This window comes from Perognathus longimembris, chromosome 2 (assembly GCF_023159225.1).
Source record: "Perognathus longimembris pacificus isolate PPM17 chromosome 2, ASM2315922v1, whole genome shotgun sequence".
Taxonomy (NCBI): Eukaryota; Metazoa; Chordata; class Mammalia; order Rodentia; family Heteromyidae; genus Perognathus; species Perognathus longimembris.
The window spans coordinates 74,910,856-74,938,159 of NC_063162.1; the positions used below are offsets into that span (position 1 = coordinate 74,910,856).

The 27,304-nt window shown below is 44.1% G+C and overlaps 1 protein-coding gene across 8 annotated transcripts in view; it reads left to right on the forward strand.

Annotated features, from left to right (window-relative positions):
- The window catches only part of Pde1c (phosphodiesterase 1C), a 278,713-nt gene that overhangs the window by 103,324 nt on the left and 148,085 nt on the right, over positions 1 to 27,304 (forward strand). For 2 of the 8 annotated variants that reach the window (XM_048339515.1, XM_048339513.1), the window contains exon 2: positions 17,106 to 17,132. The exons of the other annotated variants lie outside the window; for them this stretch is intronic. In XM_048339515.1, the coding sequence (XP_048195472.1) occupies positions 17,106 to 17,132 (27 nt within the window). The remainder of the gene's footprint in view (positions 1 to 17,105; positions 17,133 to 27,304) is intronic. 8 annotated transcript variants of the gene reach the window in all.

Below are 27,304 nucleotides of genomic sequence, written 5' to 3' on the forward strand. Positions count from 1 at the left end.
AAAGACACTTACATGACTTCTGTGAACCACATAACTGGCAGATATATGCCATTGGAAATTTAGTGTTGTTTAAAAGAACAGCTTTTCTCCACAAGTTCTGCAGTTGTTCTGTTCCTACCAGGACAGAGTTGGGAAAACCAGTTCCTTGTATGTTTGGCTGCCACCATTGTTTTCAAACACAAACTCTCTCTCTCTCTCTCTCTCTCTCTCTCTCTCTCTCATACACACACACACACACACACACACACACAACAAAAAAGAAACAAATCAAGAGTCACTGATATAACTCAGCCGAGCCCTTCCAACAGGATCGTCCATTTCTCAGGTGAAGCAATAAATAGTATGCACTTCTTTCTTTAAGGGGTCCCCATGGAAGGGTGCAGTCTAATAACCTTTCTACCAGGAACATAGGTGAGCTGCAGGGCTGTGGATCTCAGGAGAAACCATGCCAAGTATTTTGATTTATGACTTGTCTGGCTGCTGCTAGTGGTGCTGTGAACTTACTCGGAAGTTGTGTCCGGCCTGCAGGCTCCTCTGACAACTCGTGAGAGCTGTGTTTCTGGTAAGCTCACACTCACTGTCCTGAGTAGGATGTCCAGTGACCCCATGCATCATACAGCAGGCTTGTTGTGTTCACAAAGCCTGTGTTGCTGGCATGTGGGAGGGTGTGCTCAGGCTCAAGTCTTCTTCTTTCCAGCCCAAGGAACTTACATGAGCACATGCTCGGGACTTCTCTGGCTCTCTGGTTGCTTCACAAGTCAAATCCATGTCATGAAGCTTGCAGCTCAGCTAGACTAGAGGCAAAGCTGAGTTGGGAATGGAGTGAGAAAGCATTTAGCACTTATACCTCACTGTCTTGTAGCTTTCTCAGCTTCCTATCAGCGAGGCTTCTCTCCTGGAGGTGTTGTGCTGTGATATAGCCACTGTTTGCTTTTCTAGTCTCTTCTGCCTACCATATCCAAGACAGCCTTGTGTCTTTGAGCATGACAGCCATGGCAGACTCTTGGCCACCACCTTTTCCTGTGGGAACATGCTCCCTCACAGCTAGCTGCCCCAAGAGATCTTACCAACACTGTCTAATGTGAAAAAGTCTATTATTGTTATTAGAATACATTTCCTCCGTGGTGAGGCTTCTCCTCTCATCATTCATTTACTTATTTTAACAAGGCACCGGCACTGTAGTTGCTGGAGACCAGGGAAAGCAGAGCCAATGTGCTGCTTGTGTACACATCATGAGGCGAGCCTTCAGCAGGCCACAGAATAGAACCCGGGGAGGTGGAAGGGGGACTGGATGGGATCTTGTGCCACACGCCAGACAGCAGCACCAGGAGGGAAGCTGCTTTTTCACCATTTTAGAGAGAGCCACTGCCACAGTTGGACTTTCATAGCAGTTTATTACCATGGTACCCTTGGGGACAGGGCTTTATAAGTGACCACAGATGGTCAGCACTCAGCTCAACTGGTCTGCAAGTCCTGTGAGTTCTGGAATTTTCAGTCTCTCCCCTCATGAATTTTTTGTTGAAGTTTTCCATCTCCACCATTAGGATGTAAACTGCATAAGGATGAATTCATTTGGTGTTACTCTCCTCTCCTGCCCCCCGCCCCCAGCCTCCAGTCTCCCTAACAAGGCCCAGCACATGTAGATATTCATTTAATGGGTGATAACATTGTAATATGTTAGAATGAAGGTAAATATCCATTTGAGTCAGCCTGCAGGCCATGAGATCTATCAACTTAGCCCTGAGCTAGGGCCTTTATTATCTGCCTCTTAACTGGACTGGAGTAAAATCTAGGAAAGCCATGACTCGGGACTAGGTGCCATTTTCACTCTTACTGAGTCTTTCCACTAGTAGACCATATCTCTTGAATGCCGAAAAGGGGCCATGAGGAGGGAAAGAGGTCAGCTGTGTTGTCATCTAGGAGGAAGCCACAGCACAAGGATTGTGGAGGAACCATTGGTGGGGTCCCTCCTCCTTCTCCCTCTGTTTTCCCTGGCTCGTCTCCACCTCTGAGTGCTGTAGTCTGTGTCTTATGCACATTGTCTTCATCCCCCAATTAGAATGGAAGCTCAGGGGTTGGGGGAGGCTTTATCCAGCTCACTGATTGGTTCTCAGTGCCTATAACATTCCCCAGTATATGGTAAATTATCAACACTGATTTGAAACCTAGAGCTATTTTACATGGTTCTCGAGGAAAAGAATTAGGAAAAACTTTAAAGCACCGGCCATTCTTAGCATTGTCAGAATATAAAGGGTGCATAGAATATTGGAAATAGGAGCTTCAAACACCGCAGAGCTGAGGGTGTTTGTCCTGCAGAGTGTGGCCATTCTGAGTGAGGGTCCACACCCGATCACCTGGTGACCCTGGGTTTTCTACTAGTAAGGCATAGTGTGAGCTGGCATCTGATGACTTGGGGAGGCCTTGGGTTGCTTGGGGTTGAGCAACTAGATCATGGCTCTTACCTTGGGCCTGACCAAGAGTTTTTCTGTGCCAGCCTATAGGTGTTCTTTACTGTATTTTTTTTTTAAATCAAGACCCAGAGGGCCGGTTTCATTTATTCCTTGGCATTTATAGTCATACATATAATTATCTAAGCTTTCAGATTTTCACTTTCCCCAACTATGAGGTAATATAATAAATTTTATGCTTATGCAATGCTTTGTGAAAATGATGAGTTTTGCATTATTTAAGCAATATTAGGAGCATAAAGGCAGGTAAATGGTTAGTAGTTTGGACTGCTATTGTTTTAGCCTGTGCATCGGGCTTTCCTACTCCTGGCCATAGTAACAGCCTTTGATTCTCACTCTACTCTGTGAGCTCTGTCACAGGGCTGGGCTCCTGGATCAGCTCTGGCCAGTCCTGGGGTCCTGTCTTCCTCTCAATGGGGGCATAGATGCCCACGCACAGGAGTATCAGAGCCCTCGGTTGGCATTTGTGTGAGAGACCAATGTGTCTCCTTCTTCTGGTGACTTCTACTGGGTCCCTTTCCCATTGTTTTGGGGGTAAAAAGCTTTCCTGTGAGAGAAGAGAGTGAGCAAACTCTCAAAGAAAAGCAGAGGAGGGGATGCTTGTTACCCCAGGGTTCTGGCTCTGCACATTTTTCTGACTCTATCACTGTGATTCACTTAGGCTGTTTCGAGTTCAAGTTCTCTGCACGAGTTTTAACTATCACAGAGAACTCAAAGTGATTCTTCCAGCTTTCAGATACCTGAATCTTCATGCTTTTCTTTGGTAACCTAAGACTTCTTACTCTGTATTTTCTTCCTACTCACCAGAATTTTAAAGTATTGTAACTGATGTTCAGGTAACAGGAAGATATTCAGTATGCTTTCACTGAGTGTCCAGTGTGTGTGTGTGTGCGCACACACACACACATGCACATACACGCCAGCATTCTTCTAATTGTTGAGTATGCAAAAGTGGGTAGTATGCTTACCTGGCCACTGGCGCTTCCTAGGCAGAGATGGGGCTGGCAGGAATATAGGCCAGAGAGAGTCACCTCTGCCTGGGAGCCCAGGGCAGCTGTCACAGACAGAGTAGAGTTAAAAGTCTAAGGAAAATTCCTTTCACTTATTCTTTTCATTCCAACTCAGCCTCTTTGTAAGGATGCAGAGATCTTTTGAACACATGCTGGGGGATAAAGGGTCATCCAGTCAGCACAGAATAAAACAGCTCGGGTTGTCCATGAATTGTTTCCATGAATGACTAGGAAAAGGGGCTATTCTGATGAGTGTCAGTCTAAGGTCTTAGAGATGATTTTGGAAAGGAAGGTGAGGGCCAGGAAGTGATTCAGGAGAGACTTAAAATTAAATTTTTGTTTTGGGGTGGTACTGAGGTTTGAACTCAGGGTTTTCTGTTTTGACTAGGGAGGTGCTCTACCACTTGATCCATGCCTTCAGTCAATTTTTCCCTCTCTGCTTTTGAAATAAGGTCTCAGTTTTTGCCCATTCCAACCGGGAATACTGTCTTCTTGTTTACCTGTTGTAGCTGGGATGACAGGTGTGCATCTTGTTAGCTATTTCTGTTAAGATGAACTCTCTGAGTTTTTTTGGCCCTTAAATCATGATCCTTTCAGTTTCTACCTTCCAAGTAGTTAGAATTACAGACTTGAGCCACTGGTATCTGGATAAATTCACTTTTTGCTAAACATGTTTATAGCTTAATGAGGTATTTAAACTTTTTTTTTGCTATACACCAAAAAAGTGTTGTGTTTACACATTTCCCTCTCATATCATCCAGAGATTTTGCCCGCCCTCCCTCCCTCCTTCCTTCCCTTTCTCCCTTTCCCTCTCTCTTTCCTTCCTTTCTTCCTTCATTCTTTCTTTCTTTTCTTTCTTTCTTTTTTCTTCCTTTCTCTCTCTCCTTTCTTTCCTTCCTATCTTTCTTTCTCTCTCTTTTTCTCCCTCCCTCCCTCCCTCCTTTCCTCCTTTCTTCCCTCACTCCCTCTCCCTCTCTCTCTCTGTCATCTCTCTCTCTTCCCTTCCCTTTCCCCATCCTTCCTTCCTTCCTTCCTTCCTTCCTTCCTTCCTTCCTTCCTTCCTTCCTTCCTTCCTTCCTTCCTTCCTTCCTTCCTTCCTTCCTTCCTTCCTTCCTTCCTTCCTTCCTTTCTGTCCTGGGGATTGAACATGAGAGTCTCATGGAGTTTCTTACCTGGGCTGGCTTCAAACCAAGATTCTGAGATCTCAGCTTCCTGAGTAGGATTATAGGCATGAGCTACCAGTGCCTGGCTTTCAGAGAAAAAATATGTTTAAAAAAGGAGTATACAGGGGCTGGGGATATGGCCTAGTGGCAAGAGTGCTTGCCTCATATACATGAGGCCCTGGGTTCAATTCCCCAGCACCACATATACCAGAAGTGGCGCTGTGGCTCAAGTGGCAGAGTGCTAGCCTTGAGCAAAAAGAAGCCAGGGACAGTGCTCAGGCCCTGAGTCCAAGCCCCAGGACTGGCCAAAAAAAAAAAAAACGAGTATACATTTCATCATTTTGTTAAAACGTTTAAATGGGAAGGTAATAAAATGGGAGTTAATTTAGGACTGTAATGGGCGGTGACGATTGGGAGAGAGATTAGAGATGGGACTTGAGGTTTGGAGAGCAGTTGGAGAAGACGATGGGAACCAGGACATGAGCCTGAATGAGAATCATCCACAGAACTTAGATTTGTGGTAGGAAAGGGATGGAACTGTCTTCCAGGTTCATCTTTTCTGGGACCTGTCAGTGGACTTGGCCTCATATGACCTGTTGGGAGCAGTGAGGATAAGGCAGGCGAACACCAGGCATGGATGCACCCGGTCTGGGGCCCCTGGAATGCGCTAGGAACTTGGTGTCAGCAGTCTGGAGTGACGCAGGGAGCTGGCTCCGAACTATTTGAGTTAAAATCTTGCAAGCAGGTGACGCAGGGGAGAGGGCAATGACCAGTAAAAAACAAACAAACTTCTCCAGTAAAACAGAAAACAAAACAAAACAAAAAACCTAAATAACCATCCTAGAAGAAAAAAGGAAGCAAAAACCATTGTTTATTTTTCCCAGAACTTGGCTTCTCTCTCTCCCATTGAGTTGGAAATGTCAGACTCTTGAGCACCTTTTCATTGGAGGCATGTATGACCAGTTATTGGGGGGTTCCAGGGTATGAAAATACCAGAAGACAAACTTTATACGTAGGAAACTAAGACCTGTAAAGTGTTACACACACACACACACACACACACACACACACACACACTACTGAAAAATGTAGGGCAAAAACAAACTGCTAAAAGTGATAGTAACACCCCAGGAAGATTTGGTTTTGGAGAGACAGTGTTTGAAGTCTTTGGGAAATACATTCTTAATGAGTGATAATGGCATCAGCAAGGATAGCTAGGCCCTCACCTTAGAGGAAGCTTTTCTTGCTCAAATACTAATGCAGATTAATATGGTGACATCACTTCTTATCAGAATCATTGTGCTAACTTAGTAGCTAATTATAACTCAGTAATCAGCAGCTCCATTCTTACTGTTTTAGCCAAGTTTTCTCCCTACAGTTGGGCTGCAGCTCTAAGCAGAGGGGTTTCTGAAGGTTTTTCTCTTCATTTTCTTTGGATCCTACAACACTCTCTTCAATTCCCATTTCTCTCTAAGGAGAGGCAGAAAGTGCTTCTGTGACCTGCCCCATGGCTTTTTGAAAAATGATTTAGGAAGGCAATTTGAGAATGACCTTCACAGCTTCTCATTAGTAATTAAAAAGCCAGTCGTGTGACAAATAGAGCACTGTTCCTGGAGGAACTGTCCTGAATCCATGTAAAGTCGCAATTCCTTCAGGCTTTTAATGGAATGTACTCTTTATTTAAAACCCTCTTAATAGCTGTATTAAACAGAGTAAAGGAACCTTAATGAGTACAATCTGAAGTGTTAACTATATTGTGAAATCATGCCATGTTTAGGAGAATATTTCAGTCACGACATAAAATCAATAATTTTAATCAATGAACACACACACACACACACACACACACACACATCTATGTGCAAGAAACCTGAGGGTCATTTAGCAAAGATTTCACTGTGTACTTGGGACGGAGATCTGAGGAAGTGAGACACAGGCCCCCTCCCATAGGGAGTACTCTACTGTGTAGGCAGAAGCAAATATTAAATAATATTCCCACAGATAGTTATTTTCTGTGGTGCATGCCATAAAGAAATACAAGATACTCTGAAAACTTTTAGCTTTGGGTCCACACTTGGTCCAAGACTCCTTGAAGGTGTTTTTTGTGTTTTTTTTGGCCAGTCCTGGAGCTTGGACTCTGGGCCTGAGCACTGTCCCTGGCTTCTTTTTGCTCAAGGCTAGCACTCTGCCACTTGAGCCACAGCGCCACTTCTGGCCATTTTCTGTATATGTGGTGCTGGGGAATCGAACCCAGGGCCTCATGTATATGAGGCAGGCACTCTTGCCACTAGGCCATATCCCCAGCCCCCTTGAAGGTGTTTTTGAAGAAGTGAGATTTCAATGAGAATTCAGTTGCAGTGATAAGATGAGGTTGATATTGGGTATAGCTAGAGAGTTAAGGCAGAATGTACTAGTGAATCTTTGCTTGCTTGAAGAGTCAAAGACAGGAAGGATGGTGGTACCTCAGGGGGCAGAATTATGGCCAGGTAGCCCAGCAGAGACAGTAGGAGATGGGGCTGGAGATGCAGCTGAACTGGCCAGTTGCTGCCTCACTCACAGGGGGCCATGGTACAGGAAGTCTCTGTCTGTGCGGATGGTTTGAGAGTTTTTGAGGCAGTGGAGCCAACAGGACCTGAGGTGAGGCAGAAAGTGGAACCTGAACTAATGCCCCAGATTTTAGCTTCAATACCAGTGCTGCTCATGCTGACCAAGCAGACTGAACGGAGAATGGGGCTCATTTTTGGGTGCAGTGACTATGAGGTTCCTTATAGGACACCCCTAGGAGGATAGAGTGCAAAGAGGAGTAATGGAGTAAAGGGTCTGCAGAGTAAAGAAAGGTCTGGGTTGTACAATATACAAGTCCAAAAAGAATTCTGTGTGTGTGTGTGTGTGTGTGTGTGTGTGTGTGTGTTATGTGTATGTGTATGTATGTGTGTATAATAGAGAAAGACTGCAATTCTGTGTGACAGCCTAAATAGTCTGACAAAAGGTGCCAAGAGGCCTGGCTGAAATCACCATAGACAGCTTTGCTTGAAGCTTTTGCCTTGGCTAATTGGCGTGATGTCTGCCTGGGCATACGTGTTTGGGAGGGACACGAAGGTAAGGGATAGGTCGGGCCTTCCCCAGTGTTCCAAAGGCAGAAGAAACCATAACCTAAGAAGTCAAAAGGAATGAAACCCTCACCAGGAAACTTCTGGAAGTACAAGGCAGGAACCAGGCAGTGAAGGCCTAAAGCTGAGAGCTCAGCAAACCCTAGAGGGACCCAGCCAAGCTCTCCACACTCTCTGGATTATGGATAATCTGGTTTATCCACACCACCAAAATTCTTAAAAGACTACAAACCTAGTGAATAGGTCATGAGAGAGTCACCCTAGAACACTCCTACCAAGTGTGTTTTAGGAATAGTTCACATTTAGACTAATGTTTGGCCATCTGTTTTTCTCTACTTCTCTATTCTTGGCCTGAGAATGACTCTGAGGGTTCTACCATACCTTTCAATTAAGCCCCACAAAATAAGTACTTTCTTCAGTCCTCTGCACTATTCCAGAAGGACATTACTGCAAACCCCGTCTGCTGAACCTGAGGCTCTGTAAATGCTTTCATGGATAGGGTCCTCAGTGGCTCGTTTGTGAAGCACAAAGACTAATGTTCATAAATGGAATATCCTAAACACAGTTTAGAACCATGCTGTCTATAAAACCACCCAAAATAATCTTCCCTAAACAAAAGTTGTCAGAAAATTTCAAGGTACCCCTTTTGGGCACTTTGGCATGGTTTCGATGGAAATTATTGTTAGAGCTTAGGCAATTTTAGTTTTAACGTTCTGCTAATTTCAGTTGGCAGAAGAGCTCAAAATGGGCCCCAGGTTTGCATCTGCTAGTTTGTCCAGCTCCCTATGTCTTGGACAATGAACTCCTTTGCTTTATTCACATTGTGGAGACTTCTAGAATCTGTTTCCTAAGATGCTGGCATAGACAGTGCTACTGGAGACCAGGTTTTAGATGAGGTTAGAATGTTCTCAGCTTCCCCAGAGCTGACACTGACTCTTTAAGTCACCTGGAAGGGAAAATGACCAACAGCCACTTGCCTTCAGGAGCAAGTTGGAGAAGTGGGAGACAGAGGAGCTCCTGGGGTGGGTGGAAAGGCTTAGGAAAATCAGACGGTAGTCATGGACCATGAGCTTGGCCGAAGATACAGTTACTCTGTTCTGGCTAAGTCTACAGGGCAGCTGGAAAGTAGAAGATGGAAGGAACTCTCTGGATACACTGAAAATTTGAAAAGATCCCCTTCCTCTAGTTGCAGGACCCTGTCTGTGAGGAGTGAGCCTCTAAAGCCTTTGGATTTTAGCTCCATTCTAGTGGTGCCATCACAGCTATTAAGAGCGAGTTCTGTTTTCAGCCTTTATTGCTTGAGATTGGTTTCAGTGAAGCCAGGCTCCCCAAAAGGAGGTGACTGAACTCTATCCTGTTCCCACTTAGGCAGTCTGGCTCAAGTCCAAATGGTTGGGAATTCACTAGAGGAATAAAGCAGTTGTACAGGAAACGAGCTATGTGAACTTCCGCAAACCTGATTCTCTCAACTCCTTTCCATTCTTTCCCTGCTTTTTGGTGTCCTTGACAAGCTTGCTGCTGGATTTAAGAAATGGACTTGCTTTTCAGCTATAGGGAAAGGCAATAGTGTTTGATCTTCTAAAACACAAAAACAAAACCCTTGCTATCTAACGAAGATTTAGTTTTCTATGGAGCCAAGTCATATTCTAGGGCCTCCAAGTGCTGGAATCCTTTTTCTTTTTTTAAACTCAGGCTTGGAAGTGAAGTGGGCATGCACAAGAGGGTTGGATTTCTGTGTCTGGCCAGCTGTCACAGGATGATGAGGGCGGGAGGGCAGTATTGGAGAGCCGACTGGCCAAGGAGTGTGGCGCCCGGCTGAGTCAGAGTGTAGATTTGCTATATGAACTGGTGCATTCATAGCTGTGGCTTTCTGAGCAGTTGTCTCCTTTGGAATAGTGTACCCTCTCTGTCTATGAGCTTTACTGTCTAACACCAGACAGACAAGGCTAGCTGGAAAGCCACTTGGTACCAGGAGTGGGGAGAAAATTGTCTTATTTACAGCTGTTTCAGACAAGCCTTCTCCCATTCTCTCTGCTCACTGTCCCCAGGCTCAAACCACAGTGCCTGGGACTGCCTTTGTTTGCACTTGAGCTCATTACTTTTGGCGTTTATACCCGGGAGATGTCTGACTCCATAGAGGAACATCTTTGTCCAAGCCAGAGGACCTGTGACTGCAGGACAATTCTCCCCACAGAAAATCTACCAGAACAATCCCTTAGAAAATTTAAGCAGAGTCCAGCTCTTTTCCTAATGACTGGGCTGTTCAATTTCTGTCATTCCATGGTTTGTGTTTGTTTTGTGTTGGCTCTTTGGCCAAGCGGGCTGATAGAATCATAGTGGACTGTGGACTTGGTTGCGTAGCTCATCTGGTAAGATATATTGGAGCATGCAAGAGAAGAGATTGCCTTTGTCCTCTAAAAATTCTGGAGGAAGGTGCTCAGAAATCACAAGCTTATATATACATATGTATATTCACACACATATATGTATATACATGTATAGATATTTGCTTATTAAAAAGATGGAAAGGCCAGCAACTAATCAGTGGACAAAAGGTACAAATCTAGGTTTCAATGTAGGCACCCGGGGAATGGAACTCCCTGAGGAAAGAGAAGTGTGTAGAGCCCTTCCAATTCCCAGCAGCCTGGAGGTTTAGTTCATACAAGTGGTGGAAGATGTGCTCTGTACAAGTTTCTAGACCCACTCTGTTTTGCCTGCTCTCTGCATACCAATGAAAATCAAAACCAGAGGATCAGATGGTCATTCCCGTCCTGGCTCATTTCACGGCTGTCTGTGGCATTTTACTGCAGTCTACTTTCCCACAAGCGAGCCATGTGGGATCCAGCCTTCTGAGAATGAGAATGAGTTGCTTACACCCTGCTTACACCCAGGTGTTGCTGGCCTCTTTGTTGTGCTGGGAGGGAGGAACTGAGGTCTGAGCATCAAGGTTACATAGCAGTCTGGATGTTGGCAGTGGCATGGTATCCATCTGTAGGGACAGAGACACCAGTTACTGTCACCAGAAACTCAGGGCCCCATTGTGTGTGTGTGTGTGTGTGTGTGTGTGTGTGTGTGTGTGTGTGTGTGTATGTATGCATGCACACAGTTGTTGTATGTTTGAAGCCTTGTGCCCTGCTGGGAGGCGTATTGCTGTCAGCTTGAAGCAGAGTACACGTTTTGGTTTTCCTGAGCCAGTTTGTTAGAATATTAAGCCTATTTATAAACCTCATTACTGCACACACATATGGTTCTTGCTCAGATACTTACTTTAGAGTACTTTAGTATCAGTGTTCAGTCAGCAGTCAACCATCCTGGCTGTTAGAAGCCATCCCTGCTCATCCCCTGGACTGGAAAACTTGATGCTCACATCTTGTGGTGGGTATGCTCCGTGCTTGGGCAACTCCTAGCTATCAAAAAGTAGACAAAGCCTTTAGAGCATCCTTATTCCTCCTTCCATCCTCGCCAGTGTTTCCTGGGGTCCTCTTGTGTCCCCAGTGTGCTTCTGGGCAGGGGCGCCCTTGCTTTGTGAGCCAAGACCCCTGGTGCAGCCTTAGCTGTGGACTTTCTCCCTTCCAAGACCGCAGGAGAGGTGAAGTGAAGTGCTGGGTCAAGAAGCCTCTGCTAGACAGCACAACCAGGAAGTGCTGTGGGAGCCTTTTAAAATATTGGGGCCCAGTTCCTTGATGATGCTTCTGTCTCAGGTGAATGTAAATGGATGGATGCCTTCAAGGGGAGTTTTAGAGCTCACTTTTGTCTGTATATCTGCACAATGAGCACTAATACACACACACACACACACACACACACACACACACACACACACACACACAAACACCCCATTTGATACTGCTTGGGCAAGCCACAGATCCATTGAAACACTCTGGACTTTTAACAGGCATTGATTTCCAGGGCAGGCAAGCAGTCTTTTAATTTGCGGACAAAGTAGAGGAGTGTGGGCCCATCAATAATTGTAGTTTCAGCGCATGGTGTCTGAGGAGGCTTCTAGGTGCTGTGTAGGCAAGATGCAGGGTAGTTTTGTGTGAAGGGAGTTATTGATAGCAATCTTAGATGCTTATAAGGATCACTAAGGTGTCAGTTCACAATTTCACAAGTACCTAGTTGTACTATTTGGAAAAATGGCCCAACTTTGGTTCTAGAGGAAGTGCAGGACTCTGCCAGGTCAGCCTTGGAGTGGGGACTGGGTGCACAGGCTGCAAGGGCTCCACACAGAGCTGTGGTTCATCCTTTATCAGCCCAAACTAGCACCTTCTTCCTTTGTGGTCCAAGTGATCAAAGCTTAGGAGCACTAAGGGACTATTCGTTTTTCCATACCAGGAGTATTTTAGTATCCAACTATTTTCTTGACTTTTTTTTTAAAATTTTTATTATAAAACTGATGTACAGAGATTTCTTGACTTTTTTAACCTCTGAAAGAAGGAATTTATTTCCAAGTGAAATGTGAAAATCTGTTGAATTGTGGCACCACTATTACTGATGCAGGACCACCATTACAGGCAGCAGCTGGCCCTTTCTCCAGCACCTCCTGGACATCCTGTGTTATGCTCCAGGCCCTGGGGTTATCAGTGACCTCTATCACCAAAAGTTTGCCAACGAGGAGAACTGGTGGTTAGGGAAGGAGTGCACATTGTGAAGGTCGCAGAGCTTTTTATTGGATAAGGGATTCAAGCTCAGTTAGGCCATCTCAAGCATCATGCTTGAGGCCGTCTCCTTATAAAAAGCAAACTTAGGCACAGGAATGAAACCTTGCTTGGTGTGCATTCACATGTGTAGATCTTTATATATATATGTATACACACACACACACACACACACATATGTGCGTGCAAATGGTCAGCCGGTCCTGGGAGCACAGTTTGCAAAGCATCACCCAGTTCTTAGCTCAGCCTGGCCCCAAGGTGATGAGCGTGCTGCCTCCTGCCAGACAGAGTGTGAAGCCAGCGCTGCTCATGACTCCAAGCTCTGCCAGCTCAGCCGGGTCTCAGAGCAGACGGCTCCGGCTCCTTCTCCTCCAGCTTCTTCATTATTAGTTCAGTCAAGCCGCAGGATTCCTGAGATTTGTGCTGTCCTGTTCCAAGTTCCAGGAAAGTGTAAACTTAAAAAAAGCTTGAAAAAGAAATGGAAAACTTGCTCCATATCTTTCAGATAGTGAGGGAGGGAGAAATTGTGTTAGAGTCCTTACAGACATAAACGACCAAAAGCAAAGGGGGTTCTTTGCCAGCTCATTTCCTGCTTTGGAATGAGAAGGAAGTCAGTGGGTTTCAGGGTGGCCAGTTTTGTTTTTATCTGGTATCTAGGTGTCCTTCTGGAATCTTTTGACATCTTTGTGTACTTTTCCCCATTTTTTTTGAAGGTTTCAGGAAGTGGCTTTTCAAACCAGTGGATTCAAGGTTCTGTAGAACACAGTTTCTTTTTTCTTTTTTTTTTTAATAGTAATTACTTATTTATTGTCAAAGTGATGTACAGAGCGGTTACAGTTTCATATGTTAGGCCATGGGTACATTTCTTGTACTATTTGTTACTTCCTCCCTCATTCCCCTCTACCCCCTCCGCTTTCCCTCTCCCCCCATGAGTTGTTCAGTTGGTTTACACCAAATGGTTTTGCAAGTATTGCTTTTGGGGTAGTTTGTCTTTTTATCCTTTGTTTCTCAATTTTGATATTCCCTTTCACTTCCCTAGTTCTAATTCCAGTATATACAGTATCCAGGGTACTCAGATGAGATACAGTGATAGCGTGGGGACAACCACAGGAAGGGGATACAAAAGGATCATCAACAATGGAAGCTACGGTTTCACATGGCATGTTGAAAGTAATTACAATAGTGATATAACAGTCGTTTCCATAACATGGAGTTCATTTCACTTAGCATCATCTTATGTGTTCATAAGGGCATAGCTATTGGGCTCTTGGGCTCTGCTGTGACTAGCCTAAACCTGTTCTAATTATTCCCTATGAGGGAGACCATAGAGTCCATGTTTCTTTGGGTCTGGCTCACTTCACTTAGTATAATTTTTTCTAAGTTCTTCCATTTCCTTACAAATGGGGCAATGTCATTCTTTCTGATAGAGGCATAAAATTCCATTGTGTATATTTTCCTTATCCATTTGTCTACTGAGGGGCACCTGGGTTGGTTCCATATTTTAGCTATGACAAATTAGAACACAGTTTCTTAAGCTAGCTCCTTAGCTACTTAACTAGCTACTCAGCCTTTGGGAGCCTCACTTCCATCAAGAAAGAAGGGGGTGGACCTTGCGAGATTTGTAGAAGATTGACCAGGCCTGGAGCAAAAGGGACTCCCCAATTATGAGTCCCCCTGCCCCAGCCCTGCCCTACCATGTTAGTTTTCCATAGTTGTGGTAGATGACCTTCCTTGTTTTCATAAAGTCATCACTAAATGGAAGGAAAATGGGTAACAGGAGAGCATCCATTGAACAACAAGCTAAGCAGCTGCCATTTGCCAAACCCACTATAGTCGACACAGAGAAATACCAGCAGACAGGGCCACACCAGTCTTCTCATGTCATTGCCACAAAGCGAGCACTCCAAGTCATGATGCTGGGGGGGTGGGGAGGAGGGGAGTGCTGGCTCCCAGGAACAGAGGAGCCAGAGGGGTGAGGGAGGTCCTGCAGGTTTGGGAAGGAAGGAAGCAATGGCTCAGCAAGAACCTAATGGTAGGTAGGACTCCGAGGACAAGGACAAATCAACATGACCTGAGAGTTGGCTCTGTGTCTTTCCCATGTTTTTTGTGTTTTTTTTTTTCTGCTGTGCTTTACGAACAACCCTCCAAACTGCACTGTTTACTTTGGGTCTAGTTTGATTTGGGGGCTGAGTCTAAATGGGAAGATAATGAGAGGGAAAACATCATACTGTGGGTAGAGCTGAGAACATTTGTCTGGAGTTGAGGAGTGAGACAGGAGGGTTAGTGGGGTTGAGTACCTCTTTCCCTGGCCCACTGAATGCTTAATCCATATTTTGACCCACATGAGTGGCAGCTGCAGATAGATATTTGGTCAGAAGATATTTGTGGTTTGACAGCCTTCTAAGGATTTGTGTACAAGACTTTGGGAAAAATTCAGAGATTCATGGGACAGGATCCCTAACTGCAAAGCTCAAAACTAGGGACCAAGGGGCCCCGTGTTTTTAGGGTGTGCAGCACCTTGGTGATTTTCATGACCTCTATACAAGGTTATCCTGCCTCTTCTAGATGTGAAGCTTGGCTTAACACAGATGTTGCCTGAGAGGGTGAAGTGGGGCTTTGAATACCTTGTACTTATGGTAAACAAAATTAGGTTCATGCCTTAACTTCTTTCCTAGAACCTAAATTCTTTCAGAGTTATGAGGAAGGGCACCTTACAGTTCAGTGTTGAGTATGAAGTGATTCCTATCTTTGTCTCCATTTGATTCCTCCAGTACTGCAGAATACCTCTGTATGGCCCCTGGAAAATGCACAGGAAAGTGCACCAGCAGCACTCGGCTTTCTGACCTTTGAAGATGCCCTCTCCCTCTGCTGACAGGACCATTTAGGCTTCTAAGGAGAGGCCAAGGGCATCCATCTTTTTTTTTTTTTCCTTTAGTGTGTGCACAGTCGCAGTAGGTTCCTCTCCAGTCTTGCCAGAGGCTCCCTACACCAGCTTGATAGATTATACTGCTAACAAAGCTGAGGGTGTTGAGATCATGCCATAGTTCCCCATGCTCTGGGCCTGCAGATGAAACCTGGACAGGGAGACAGGTTGTATGAGGTACAGGCATGAGAGAGAAAGTGGTCAGTGCCTGTGTATCTCAGCTTTTGAGAGGAGGACAAAGCATCCTTTAGGGACCTGACCTTGGGGAGCTGACATTTCATCATCACACCTTTTTTCTCATAACAAGGTCCTGATGATACCCTCCTTGTAGATGAAGCAGGGACTCAGAGGTGTTGAGGTGCTCACAGGTGCCTGATCCACCATCGCAGAGCTCTGTTCCCCAGCCATTGTTGGAACACAGGTAGTTTAAAGGCTGTAGCTTAAGCAAGCCTTTAGTGGACTTTCTTCCCTAAGTGGAGAAAACAAGCACCCACATATCTGATTATTCCTATGTATATGTACAGCTATACACAGAACTGTGGATGTGGATGCATACTTTTAGAAAGTTAGTCTAATGATAGTACTCATTCTTTAAAACGTGGAGGATCCATAAAATAAAAGGTGTGATCCATTAGCCAATGGCCTGGGATGATGGCTGCTACTCCAGTGTTTCCTTTCAGATAAGCAGATATCTGTAACTATCTGGGGAGCAGTGCATTGCAGGGTCTACGTGGCATGCTGCTTTCATCACCCCATCTCCATCCAATATGGAATATATTTCGTTTTAACTCAGAGGTGACAGGTCATAGTGATTTTTTAATTTGAAACCTTTCTCCTTCCTTCCTTCCTTCCTTCCTTCCTTCCTTCCTTCCTTCCTTCCTTCCTTCCTTCCTTCCTTCCTTCTTCCCTCCTCCTTCTTTCTTCCCCTCTCCTAACATGTATGATGTAGCAGCCAGTTACAGTCAGTAGTTTGAGTGGTTACAGTGTAGTGACTGTAGTAGAAAAGCAGATGTGGGCCTGAGAACATCTGAGAAGCCTTGTCCCCTTTTGCTTCTAGCCCTCCTCATTATTCCCTTCCCCATTGCTCCCTTCTTTGAAAATCTCATGCTACCTCACAGTTGAGAGGCAAGATAGCACATTTACATCTTAAAAGGTACTTTCTGGCACTGGAGAGAAGCAAGAATCACATAAGCTTAAGGCCCTAGGCTCAATTGCTAGCACGCTCCTCCCACATAAAAAGAAAAGGCAGACCCTTAAATGGACCTGATGGCCAGGCAGTGGGGGTAATGGCCACAGTATGAGAACCCAAGTAATAACCAACGATTTAATACGTGCTAGACATAAGAAATGCTTTGTAAGCCTCTGCCTATTTACTGTAATCCTGTGAATTTGCAGATGGGACGACTGAGGTTTGAATCTGGATTTTTCTGCCTTTAAGCCTGACCTCAGACAAGAGGCTACAGTGTTCCCAAGGGGGTAGGAAGGACATAGCAAAGCCACTGAGCTCTTGGGATGTTGATGTTCACTGTCAAGGTTAAATATATGTTACATCCAACCATAATACATGTCACCCAACAATCCTCAGCTTCCAGCTGGACTTTAAAATCAGTAAGTTTCTCAGAGTGACCCTCCAGGAAAGGAACCCTCAGGAGTGAGACCCAGGAAACTGAACCCCAACGTGCTAACCTCTGTTCTTGGCCCAACTAAAGTATTTCCTTCTCCATCCCTGTCAGAGACTTTTCTGATAATACCTTTCTGCTTCTTTTCCTACAGGAGGAAATATAAGAAAACATCCCAGAGGTAAGAGCATCTTTCTGGGAGAGGGAACTTTCTGGAAGCTGCTCAGCTGAGTCATTGGTGGCTTGTGGTTGGTTAATAAACAGTCTCTAATCCTTCTCAGTGAGTTGCCTGCTTTCTCTCCCAACCTTACTGCTGCTGGAATTAAAAATTGATTGAGGCCTGCAGGGAAGCCCAGCAGAGCTGGCCAGTGATTTTTAGCAAACCTTCGCAGCCAGGTCCGGCTGGGCTGAGGGTTAGTGAATGAGGAACACAGAGACCTTTAAAAACTCATTTAAGGTTTTACTCTTTGCGTCAGATTCTCCTCTGGCTAATTTACTGAGAAAATGCTATTTCACTCAGTGCATAGATACAGATTCTGAGACCAACAATCAACTTTTGATTTGCACGGGGGATGGGTAATTTGGAGCAGAATCTGCCATGCCTTCCATGTTTCCAGGGCGTGGAGATGTAGAGGCATGAAGGGGAGGTGCTGGTTAGGTTCTTGGCTGTGCTTGGACAGGCATTTTGGCATGAGGAGCCTTGAAGGGGCCTGGTGGACTCTGTTTCTGACCTGCGCCCTTGCAAGTCCAACATGAATAGTTTGTCATTCTAACATGAGTCTGAGTGGTGGAGGCTGGGTTCCAGTGAGGGCCTGTTTCTCAGGGCATATGTGATTTCAGTTCCACACCAAAGGGCCTTGGGAAGATATTGCTTGCTGGTTTGGGGGAGCAGCCAGTGTTTGGGTACATTATACACTTGTGAAGGTGGAGAGACTGTGTGCAATCTCTAAAACGGGAATAATGAGCCCTGGAAATATGTCATGTGCATTGTGGTAACATTCATTGGTTAATTTTAGAAAGTATTGCATATATTTAAGGTGTATAATATATTTTAATATACGTAGTAAAATAGTTACTGTAGTCAAGAAAATTATATATCTAGTTCCCCCACAGTTCATTTCAAAAGTTCATCATGTATGCAGTGAGGGCTGTCATAAACTTGATTGAGCAATTATGGCGCCTAACTCCAGCATCAACGCATCAACTCTTGACTCTTTGAAGAATGCCCCTCTTTAATTTTTAAGCATTAGCCATAGCTTTTCTAAGAGAATTTTGGTTTTAAAGGTTTAGATGACCATGGCCCCTAGGAAGAGGTTTGGTGAGCTTGTAGTCAATTAATTTACCTGTAGTTTATCTAAGATGTGTGTGTGTGTGTGTGTGTGTGTGTGTGTGTGTGTGTGAGAGAGAGAGAGAGAGAGAGAGAGAGAGAGAGAGAAAGAGAGAGAGAGAGAAAGAGAGAGAGAGCGCTTTTCTGAGTGAGGTGTGGAAAAGCATTAATTTCAAAGTCACCCAGCAAACTCTCCAGACCTGTCATGGTAATGTATTATTATTAATTGTTACTATTAATTATTAACATACTGTGCAACATATATTGCAAAGAAGGAAGTTTGCTTCAGCCTTCTGTCTGACAAGCATTTGAAGTCCACAGATCAGGTTGAAGGGCCAGTGCTGAATTTTCCTTGTTTTTCCCTTAAGTATTTCAGAGTTAAATAGATTACATTCAGATAAAAATGTCAGTACAATTAAAATCTTCCAACAGGTTTCAGCAATGACATTTTTAGGCAATCACTTTAATCCTCCATTTTCAGGGTCATCACCTGGTAGAGACTCCTGGGTCCAGGGGCTTCCAAATAGAACCAACAGTCCTGGGGGTTGTATTATAATTTGGAGTGCCATGTGGACTGCATGAACCATTGAGAGGCAAATGAACTTGCTGTACTTTCTAAATATAGTCAGCATCTACAGGTGGCTAAACAGTTTGGTTGTGTTCGGGTTCACTGGAGGGACTCACGGTAGGAACTGTGCATGCAGCCCTGAGCAGGAGGTAAATTAATCACTCAGACTACATGCCATAGCTGTCTTTAGTAGTAAAAGGTAATTTATTGCTGGGCACTGATGGCTAGTGCCTGTAATCATAGCTACTCAAGAGGCTGAGATCTGAGGATCATGGTTAAAAGCCAGCCTGGGCAGGAAAGTCCCTGAGAAACACTTATCCTCAATTAACCACTCAAAAAAAAGACCAATAAAACCCTGGAAGTGTAGCTGTGGCTCAAAGTAATAGGAGCACTAGCCTTGAGCAAAAGAGCTCAGGGATAGCACCCAGGCCCTGAGTTCAAGTGCTATACTGCCAAAAAAAGAAAAAAAAAAGGAAAAAAGAAAGAAAAAGAAAAAAGGAAAAAGAAGTAATTTATCATTTTGCCTGGTTAACCTTGGGTCTGAGACACTTCCATGTTGCCTCAGTTTTATTTAAAGGCTACAGAAACTGTCACACCAATGCTGCTCAAACCTGTAGACATTCAAATTACTATGTCAGGTTTTTTTTTCTTTTTGAAGGCATATTTTTGTGTGTTACATTGTTAATGTCACAAATTAATAACTCTTCCTGCCAGACTCTCTTGTATCAGTGTCATTGAAGTCAAGGTGCAAGTTAATAGAGGATCAATTTCAGTTTTTCTGTTTTTACTATTTTTCATATGAAATAGATCTGTGTCATAATATATGGGTCATTTCAAAGTTAACACAACTGCTTTATTTTGGTCATGGATTCAGAAAGGACTTGGCTGGGTGCTTGAGTGTGATACAGCCACTATCAGCTGGGATTTCTGGGGATGGAGGTCTTGTATGTCACATATGGGGAGCCCCATCACTCACATGCTGGGAGCCCCAAAACTCCTTATCTCTCTACCTCGCTCTCTTTCCTTGCCACCCACACAGCTTTCACCTTCTGTGGGTCTCCATGAAGCCAGGCTTGTTACTGAATGAGTCTCAGGTGCTTGCGCAAGTGACAAGTCATCTGGTTTCTTAGGCCAAATGTCCTAAGAGACAGAGGTGGAAGCTGGTAGATATTTAATTAAGACTCAGACCCAGGAACTGACATAGTTGCTTGTGTTGTATCTTATTGTTCAAGCTGCTACTTAATCCATCTAGAACATAGAATGTGGAGAAATATGTATCCATTTGTGGCCTTCTTTAATCCGTGTTGTAAACATGTGGACGTTTTCCAGAATCATCTTGGTGGAGATCTTTCCTGGAGATCTGCAGAGTGAGAGTATGTGGAGAGACAAAGTGGTAGACAATTATAGCAGACTGTTCAGGGGCTGGTCTACTTGAAAGAGTATTTGTTGATTTGATCTTTTTGGGGGTGGATCCTATTCTATGTTAGGGACAAACATACCAGTGTGAATCCATTTGGTTAGTGGAATTCTAAATTATTTATTTATCTTCACTTAACCATTAGACAAAATAAAGCTGTAGCTTTGTATGAGAAAAGCGAATTTCATAAATGCTACTTATTCCTGGGTGCTGGTGGCTCATGCCTGTAATCCTAGCTACTCAGGGAGCTGAGATCTCAGGATTGCAGTTCAAAGTCAGCCCAGGCAGGAAAGGCTGTGAGACTCTTACCTCCAATTAACCACCAAAAAACCAGAAGTGGAGCTGTGACTCCAAGTGGTAGAACACTAGCCTTGAATAAAAGAGCTCAGGGACAGTGTCCAGGCCCTGAGTTCAAGCCCCACAATCAACAAAAAATAAAATGAAATAAGTGTTAGATATACTGAGGAGCTTTGGATTGTGTCGAGTTGATTTGCTGCCAAATGGAAGGGTGGATGGTCCAGTTTGCAGTTTTCATTTAATTTTGCTAATACATTTATTTACCTTTCAAAACTTTATTAAAGTGGAAAAAAAACCCCACCAGCTTTCAAAGTAATTATCACTTTCCCACAGTTCTTGTTAGGCAGTCATCTTTCCATACAGAAGACATAAAGAAAGTACCAAGTACCAGCAAATCTTAGCCCAAGGGAGCGTTGTGATGACCCAGATGTCTTTGAGCCTCTCTTCTGGTGCGCCCAACAGTGCACGTCTCCTCCAGGGGCAGTATTTCAATGGAAGGAGTTGACTTTAAGTCAGCCTTGTTAGGGCATGCTTGCTTCTTCTGTGTGAAGGAGTCTCCTCCATGAGGGACAATCATTCTAAGAAATTTGCCAATGTGGGGGCATGACTTGATGGGAGAGGATCACAGAGAAAACCCTCACTCCTGAGAAATCCTCATCACCTTGTCTTTAGTACAGCTTCAACTTCAGGTGATCAGGGCTACCCTGGAGAAGTTTGAGTCTTTGAGAAATCATGCCAGACCATGCATACATGATGATTATAAATATCTAGCAGTAATTGAATGCTGCCCCAGTTCTTCTGAACCCATGTTGGAGGGTGGTGACTGACAGGTCAGGGGTGAGTCTGTACTAACAAGACCCTTCTTGGCCAAATTTAAGCAACAGGAGAGATCAATGGAAGTAGCTCCTGAGTGGGGCTTACCTAGACTCCATTAAGATCGAAAAACTAAGTTTGAAAAATAAATACTTGTAGGAACCACCCTTCTGTGAGAGCCTGACTGCAAATGCTCTCAGTTACTTTTCAAATGTGTGGGATTTTTTTCTTATTCTTTATACCTTTTTTTCCCTAAAGGGTCTATTATGCACAAAGAACAGATACAGCCCAAGATGCAAACATGAGTGTGGGCACCCAAGATTGTACAGGCCTCTGTGTATTGAAAAACAGAGCAAAGAGTTATGTTTCTCTTCAGTGTCTAATGTCTTCTTTCACTTGAATTTTGATATGGCTCAGTAATCATGCTTGATGATCCCCATAATCAATTTAATCTAGCAAATGATTTGCTTGGTCAGGTATGCCCATGCCCAACGTCCATGAATCAGCCTACTTACTGAGTCTTCAACTGAGCCAACAGCTTAAAGTGGAATGAAGTCAATGGGCCGGGAAGATCTGCCTCTGGTAGTTCAAGTCCCAGCTCTGCCCATCATTTTTCTCTTGTCAGGGCCTTTGATGTCTGCAAGTGTTTTGTATTTTGCTTTAACCTAGATGTGGAAGCTCTGAGGAGGATTATTTTAGAGTTCTGTTGAAGCAGTGTGATACAATAGGGGAATCTTCCCTCCCTGCTCTGGCTCTGGCTTTCTTATCTTTTCTTGTTGGGCCTACAGGCTTCAAGGGCTTGGAGCAATCTGACCAGTCACACATGAACACGTAACTCTTGTGCATAAAAAGTAAAGAGCAGAAATTGAATCAGATAAGGGAAAATTGTCCTGTATTTTTCTATCCTCTGATTTAGTTGGATTTTGCTCTCTCCAAGTTCATGGGGTGACTGCCTGGATTTTCCCCTTAGTCTATAACTTTGGGATGTCAGAAAGAGGGGACCAGAATAAGTAACATCTAAGCAAGCTGGAGTAGAGTATGCTGAGTTCATACTTCAGAAGAGGCACACAGGCCTATTGTCTGTGATGGTCAGGGCAGAGAAGTCTGGGGTACAGAACTTCGAGTCTCCACCCTTAGGTTGGAATCTGAGTCCTGGAAGGAATGCTGGCACTGCTTAGGGTGGGTCTCCTTACCTAGTGGGCTCTATTTCTTCTAGGCCAAATGGAAATACTGTTTGCGCCTTAAGCTTCTTGTGAGTCAGAAATGAACTACCATGGGCAGTTCATTCAGTCAGGCAGGAAAAGATGGGGAAAATGCTTGGCCTGGAAGATCAGAGTTCAGATGCACACACGGAGGGCATGTACTCTGAGATGGTGCTGGGCAGGGTATAGGGGGTCCAGGGAACAGGTGGGAGGTAGACAGCTCTGATACTCCAGGAACTCTGGGAGAGCGGGGGATGAGTCTCCTTTACTGAGTGATGAGTAACTGTTGGAATGTTGGCATATGGAATAGGACCCAATGAAGGCTGAGGGAGATTGGGCAAAGTATGCCCACTGGGCGTACTCACTGGAACAAGGGCCCAGATAGGAAGGGGGGAGTTTGGAAGCACTGGGTCTGGTGTGACCGTGGAAGATTTCTGTACAGGAAGGGTCCTGCAGTTCATTCTCATTGTAGCTTTCTATTTTTTATGTTCGTTAAATTACTACAGAACAAAGAGTACGGTGTTTCATTGGTTGAGAGCTCAATACCTGACATCTATTGCAGTTTTCTAAACTAATTGCTTGACATCTCCAAGCCAGTGGTTTCCAACTGGGGGCAAAATTCCCCCCCAGATGACGTTTGGCAATGCCTACAGGCATTTTGGGTTGCCACTTTTAGGGATGAGGCTTAATGTTGGCACCTAGTGAACAAATGCAAAAGATCCCACAATGCATAGGCAACTTCTCTTATAACAGGAACGTACCCAATGTCAGCCATATGGAGGGTGAGAAACCTTGCTCCATGATTCATTGTTAATCTCTACAGAGGGGGAGGAGGGAAGAGAGAGAGAGAGACAGAGAGAGAGAGAGCGCGAGAGAGAGACAGAGACAGAGACAGAGAGAGATTGTATGCATACCTATAGTCCCACCTCTTTGGGGCAGGAAGATTATTGAGCAAGATCTGTATGTGTGGGGTATTACATACCTGGTTTATAGGATAGTGTTCCTCTGAATTTTATTTTTTTTCTTCTTCTGAATTTGAGTAAGTAAAAGAGCACTTCACCTATTATCATTGTTTCTTTTGGATGTGATTCATTGTTTATGGCTCACATTTATGGATGATGTCTCATAATCTACACAGCTGTATATAAGATACAACAGCATAGCAAATGCAGTTAAGTTTCACAAGAAAAAAATTAAGATGCTTTTAATGTTACATTGAAAGAGTTTCAAGATTTTATAGGGAGAATGTGGTTTGATTTATGTAGCTACAGTAATACCCTGGCCTTGAAACAAATCCTAAGTCTCAAGTCCCATCTGTTATAGTGCACTAGTCCTAGAAAGAATGAAACAATTCATCTGAATAGAAATGCTCTTGTATTATTACATGTCATATCTAGAAGGCAATAACACATAGATGTGCTGGGATGAGGCTTTACCTTTTATGTTGGGATACAGAGCAGAGAATAAGTAATCAGAATAATTTCAGTGAAAATTAGTAGCTACAAAGCTGCAGTAAAGGTTTGTGCAGGTTCCTACTTGGCATGGCAACACTGCAAATCCCTCCTTGACGTTGGTGCCAGTCCCGTAGTATAGCAAGTACAGCCCCCCAGAAAGCAGGTCAAATGGGGTTACAGGCAAGTCACCAACTTCCCTGAGTTCTTGGATTGCAGGGCTCTGGGGCTACCAGGAGGGAAGGTTGGTCCTCACTGTCTAAGTGCAAGTTGAAGACTTTGTGGGTTGAAATTTTCTTTTTCTTTTTGTTCCCCCTTCACTTCTTTCCTTTTCTTTGTTTTTCTCTTTCTCTTTTTCTTTTTTGCAGTATGGGGGTTTGAACTCAGGTCTTCATACTTCCTAGGCAGGCGTTCTACCCCTTAAACCATGCAACTGCAATCCTTTTTGCTCTGGTTATTTATTTTTGTGTGTCAGTCCTGGGGCTTGAACTCAGGGCCTAGATGCTGTCTCTAAGCTTCTATTGATCAAGGGTAGTGCTCTACCATTTGAATCATACCTCTGCTTCTGTTTTTTTTCTGGTAATTAATTGGAGGTAAGAGTCTCATGGACTTTTCTGCCCAGGCTGGCTTTGAACAGCAATCCTGAGTAGCTAGAGTTACAGGCCTGAGCCACCAGCACCCAGCTCTGCTCTGGTTATTTTTTTTCACTACATAAAATTTATTTTTATATAAAAAATGTATTAACACCCTCACCTACTTTTAGATCAGTTAATTTATGAACCCATTATCTTGTAGAATACACATTGGCATTGAAACAGTCTAAAGAAATGTAATGGCTATCTACAAAATGTTAGTTATGATTGTTGTATTTATCCCATATTTTATGTGTTTGCACATATAAAAGGAAACTAAAAAAAATCTTCAAACTTTATATTCAGCAATTTTTTTCTCTAAAAAAGTACACTGTTGTCCATTGCTATGCTCTTATAAAGGATATCAGTTTCAAATAAAGGAAAAAAACAACTAAGGTACTAGGATAATAAGATAACTCTGCTGTGTTTTAACAGCATTTTTACATACAACAATTTGGGGGTTGGGGGTATGGCCTAGTGGCAAGAGTGTTTGCCTCATATACATGAGGCCCTGGGTTCAATTCCCCAGCACCACATATACAGAAAACGGCCAGAAGTGGCGCTGTGGCTCAAGTGGCAGAGTGCTAGCCTTGAGCAAAAAGAAGCCAGGGGCAGTGCTCAGGCCCTGAGTCCAAGCCCCAGGACTGGCCAAAGAAAACCCCAAAAAACAAAACAAAACAAAAAAAACAATTTGAGCTGGCATGCAAGCAACTTTTATTGTTGTCACCTACCTGTATTTAGGGAAAATTACACCCATTTTACATAAAAATCTCAATACCTATACTGTGGTAAGCTCAGAACAATGTTTGTTAAAAAAAAAAAAAAAGTGCCCTGGTTATTTTTGAGATCTATTCTTGCTTTTCGCCCAGTCTGGCTTAGAGCAAGATCTTCTGATTTCCACTTCTTGCCATAGCTCAGATGACCGATGCATGACACCATGGCACCATGCCTAGTTTTTTTTTTTTTTTTCCTGTTGGGATGAGACCTCATGAGGTTTTTTGTCCAGGTTGGCTTAGAAGCATGATTCTCCCAATCTTATCATCTGCATAGCTGAGATGATAGGTATGCAGAGTGTTTCATGAATAGTTTGCCTAGGTAGGCCTCAAATTGTGATCCTCTTGATCTCTGCCTCATAGGATTACAGGCATGAGACACTGTGCCCAGCTGACATTTCTATAATCACTTCCTTCATCTTTAAGGTGTTCTGTCATCAGACTGTTATCAGGGGTTTCATAGAGTTGGCAAGCAATGAAAACACTTAAGGAGAGCCAATGTGCACATAGTAGTGCCTTCCTGCCATTGCCTGTAACTCTGGATAATCTTGCAGTGATCATGATTGTGCCAGTAGTGGCAAGTGTGCTCTGTGTTAGGAATTGCGTCCCATGAGGTCTCCATTGATGACTTATGACCCAGTATAAGAAAATGGTGAAGCCCGTGGGGCCTCCTGTGTGAAGGGCAAGCAGAAGCATAATTTTTTTCAGGGGACAAAATGTTCCTCCTCAGGGATGCGGGCCACAGCACGCTTCCAGGGGTGGAGAGGGGGCCTAGGGGGTCTTGGTAGAGCTAGCATCTGCACTGTTCTTCATCAAGGCTGCATTGTGTGCTCAGCACAGCAAACAGGCTGCAGGCTCCTGCCCGCTGGCTCCACCCCTGTGACTAGAGGATCATGGGATGGTGTCCTTGTAGCTGCAGTTGTGTCACTGTGAGCACCATTATTTTGAATAGAAAAAAAGTCTCCCAAATCAGTCTCATGTGTGGAAAGTGAAGTGTGTTTAAAGGACAGTCTGGGTCTCCAGTGTGAGGGGACAGATGACTCCCCTTCCTTGACAGCTGAGAGTTTGCCCTTGGTTTGTGCACACATTGATGTAGCATCATTGTGCCAGAAGTGTTTAAATAAGGCAGTTTCACACTGCCATTCTTAGCATGGCCTCCAGGTCTGAAAGATGGGAGCGTAGATCCAGTGCTCCTTTTCCTTCACTGATTTTTCAGAGAATTCCCACAGTAGGAGGTGTCCTGGTCAATTAATCATGGATTTCAAATGAAACAGTGCATGCATAGTATGTGACAGTTCTAGGTATCTAGTCAAGAGCGAAATATCAGAAAGCCACCCTCTGTCATAATTAAGAGTGAGAGCTTGGGCTGGGAATATGGCCTAGTGGCAAGAGAGCTTGCCTCGTATACATGAAGCCCTGGGTTCGATTCCCCAGCACCACATATACAGAAAACGACCAGAAGGGGCACTGTGGCTCAAGTGGCAGAGTGCTAGCCTTGAGCAAAAAGAAGCCTGGGACAGTGCTCAGGCCCTGAGTCCAAGGCCCAGGACTGGCAAAAAAAAAAAAAAAAGAGTGAGAGCTTGTATACTCTTTACTAAATTTGATCCTTCTCAGTGACTTTGTGTGTTCAAGCGTTTGATACTTCAGAACCTTGTTTATCAGAGGATTGGCTGGATTGGTGCCCCCAAGTGACAGGCAAAGGTGGAGGAAGCTGTTACCTTGTGTTCCAGCCTCTCAGAATTTACTGTTCTTTCTATTATAGTCTCTATTCTATTCTTCATTCACTTCTATTCTATTAACATAAAACATGTTGGCCTTAACCTAGTAAATTGTTTTTATTACCCACCAACAAAAAGCAACCATAATTGGAAAA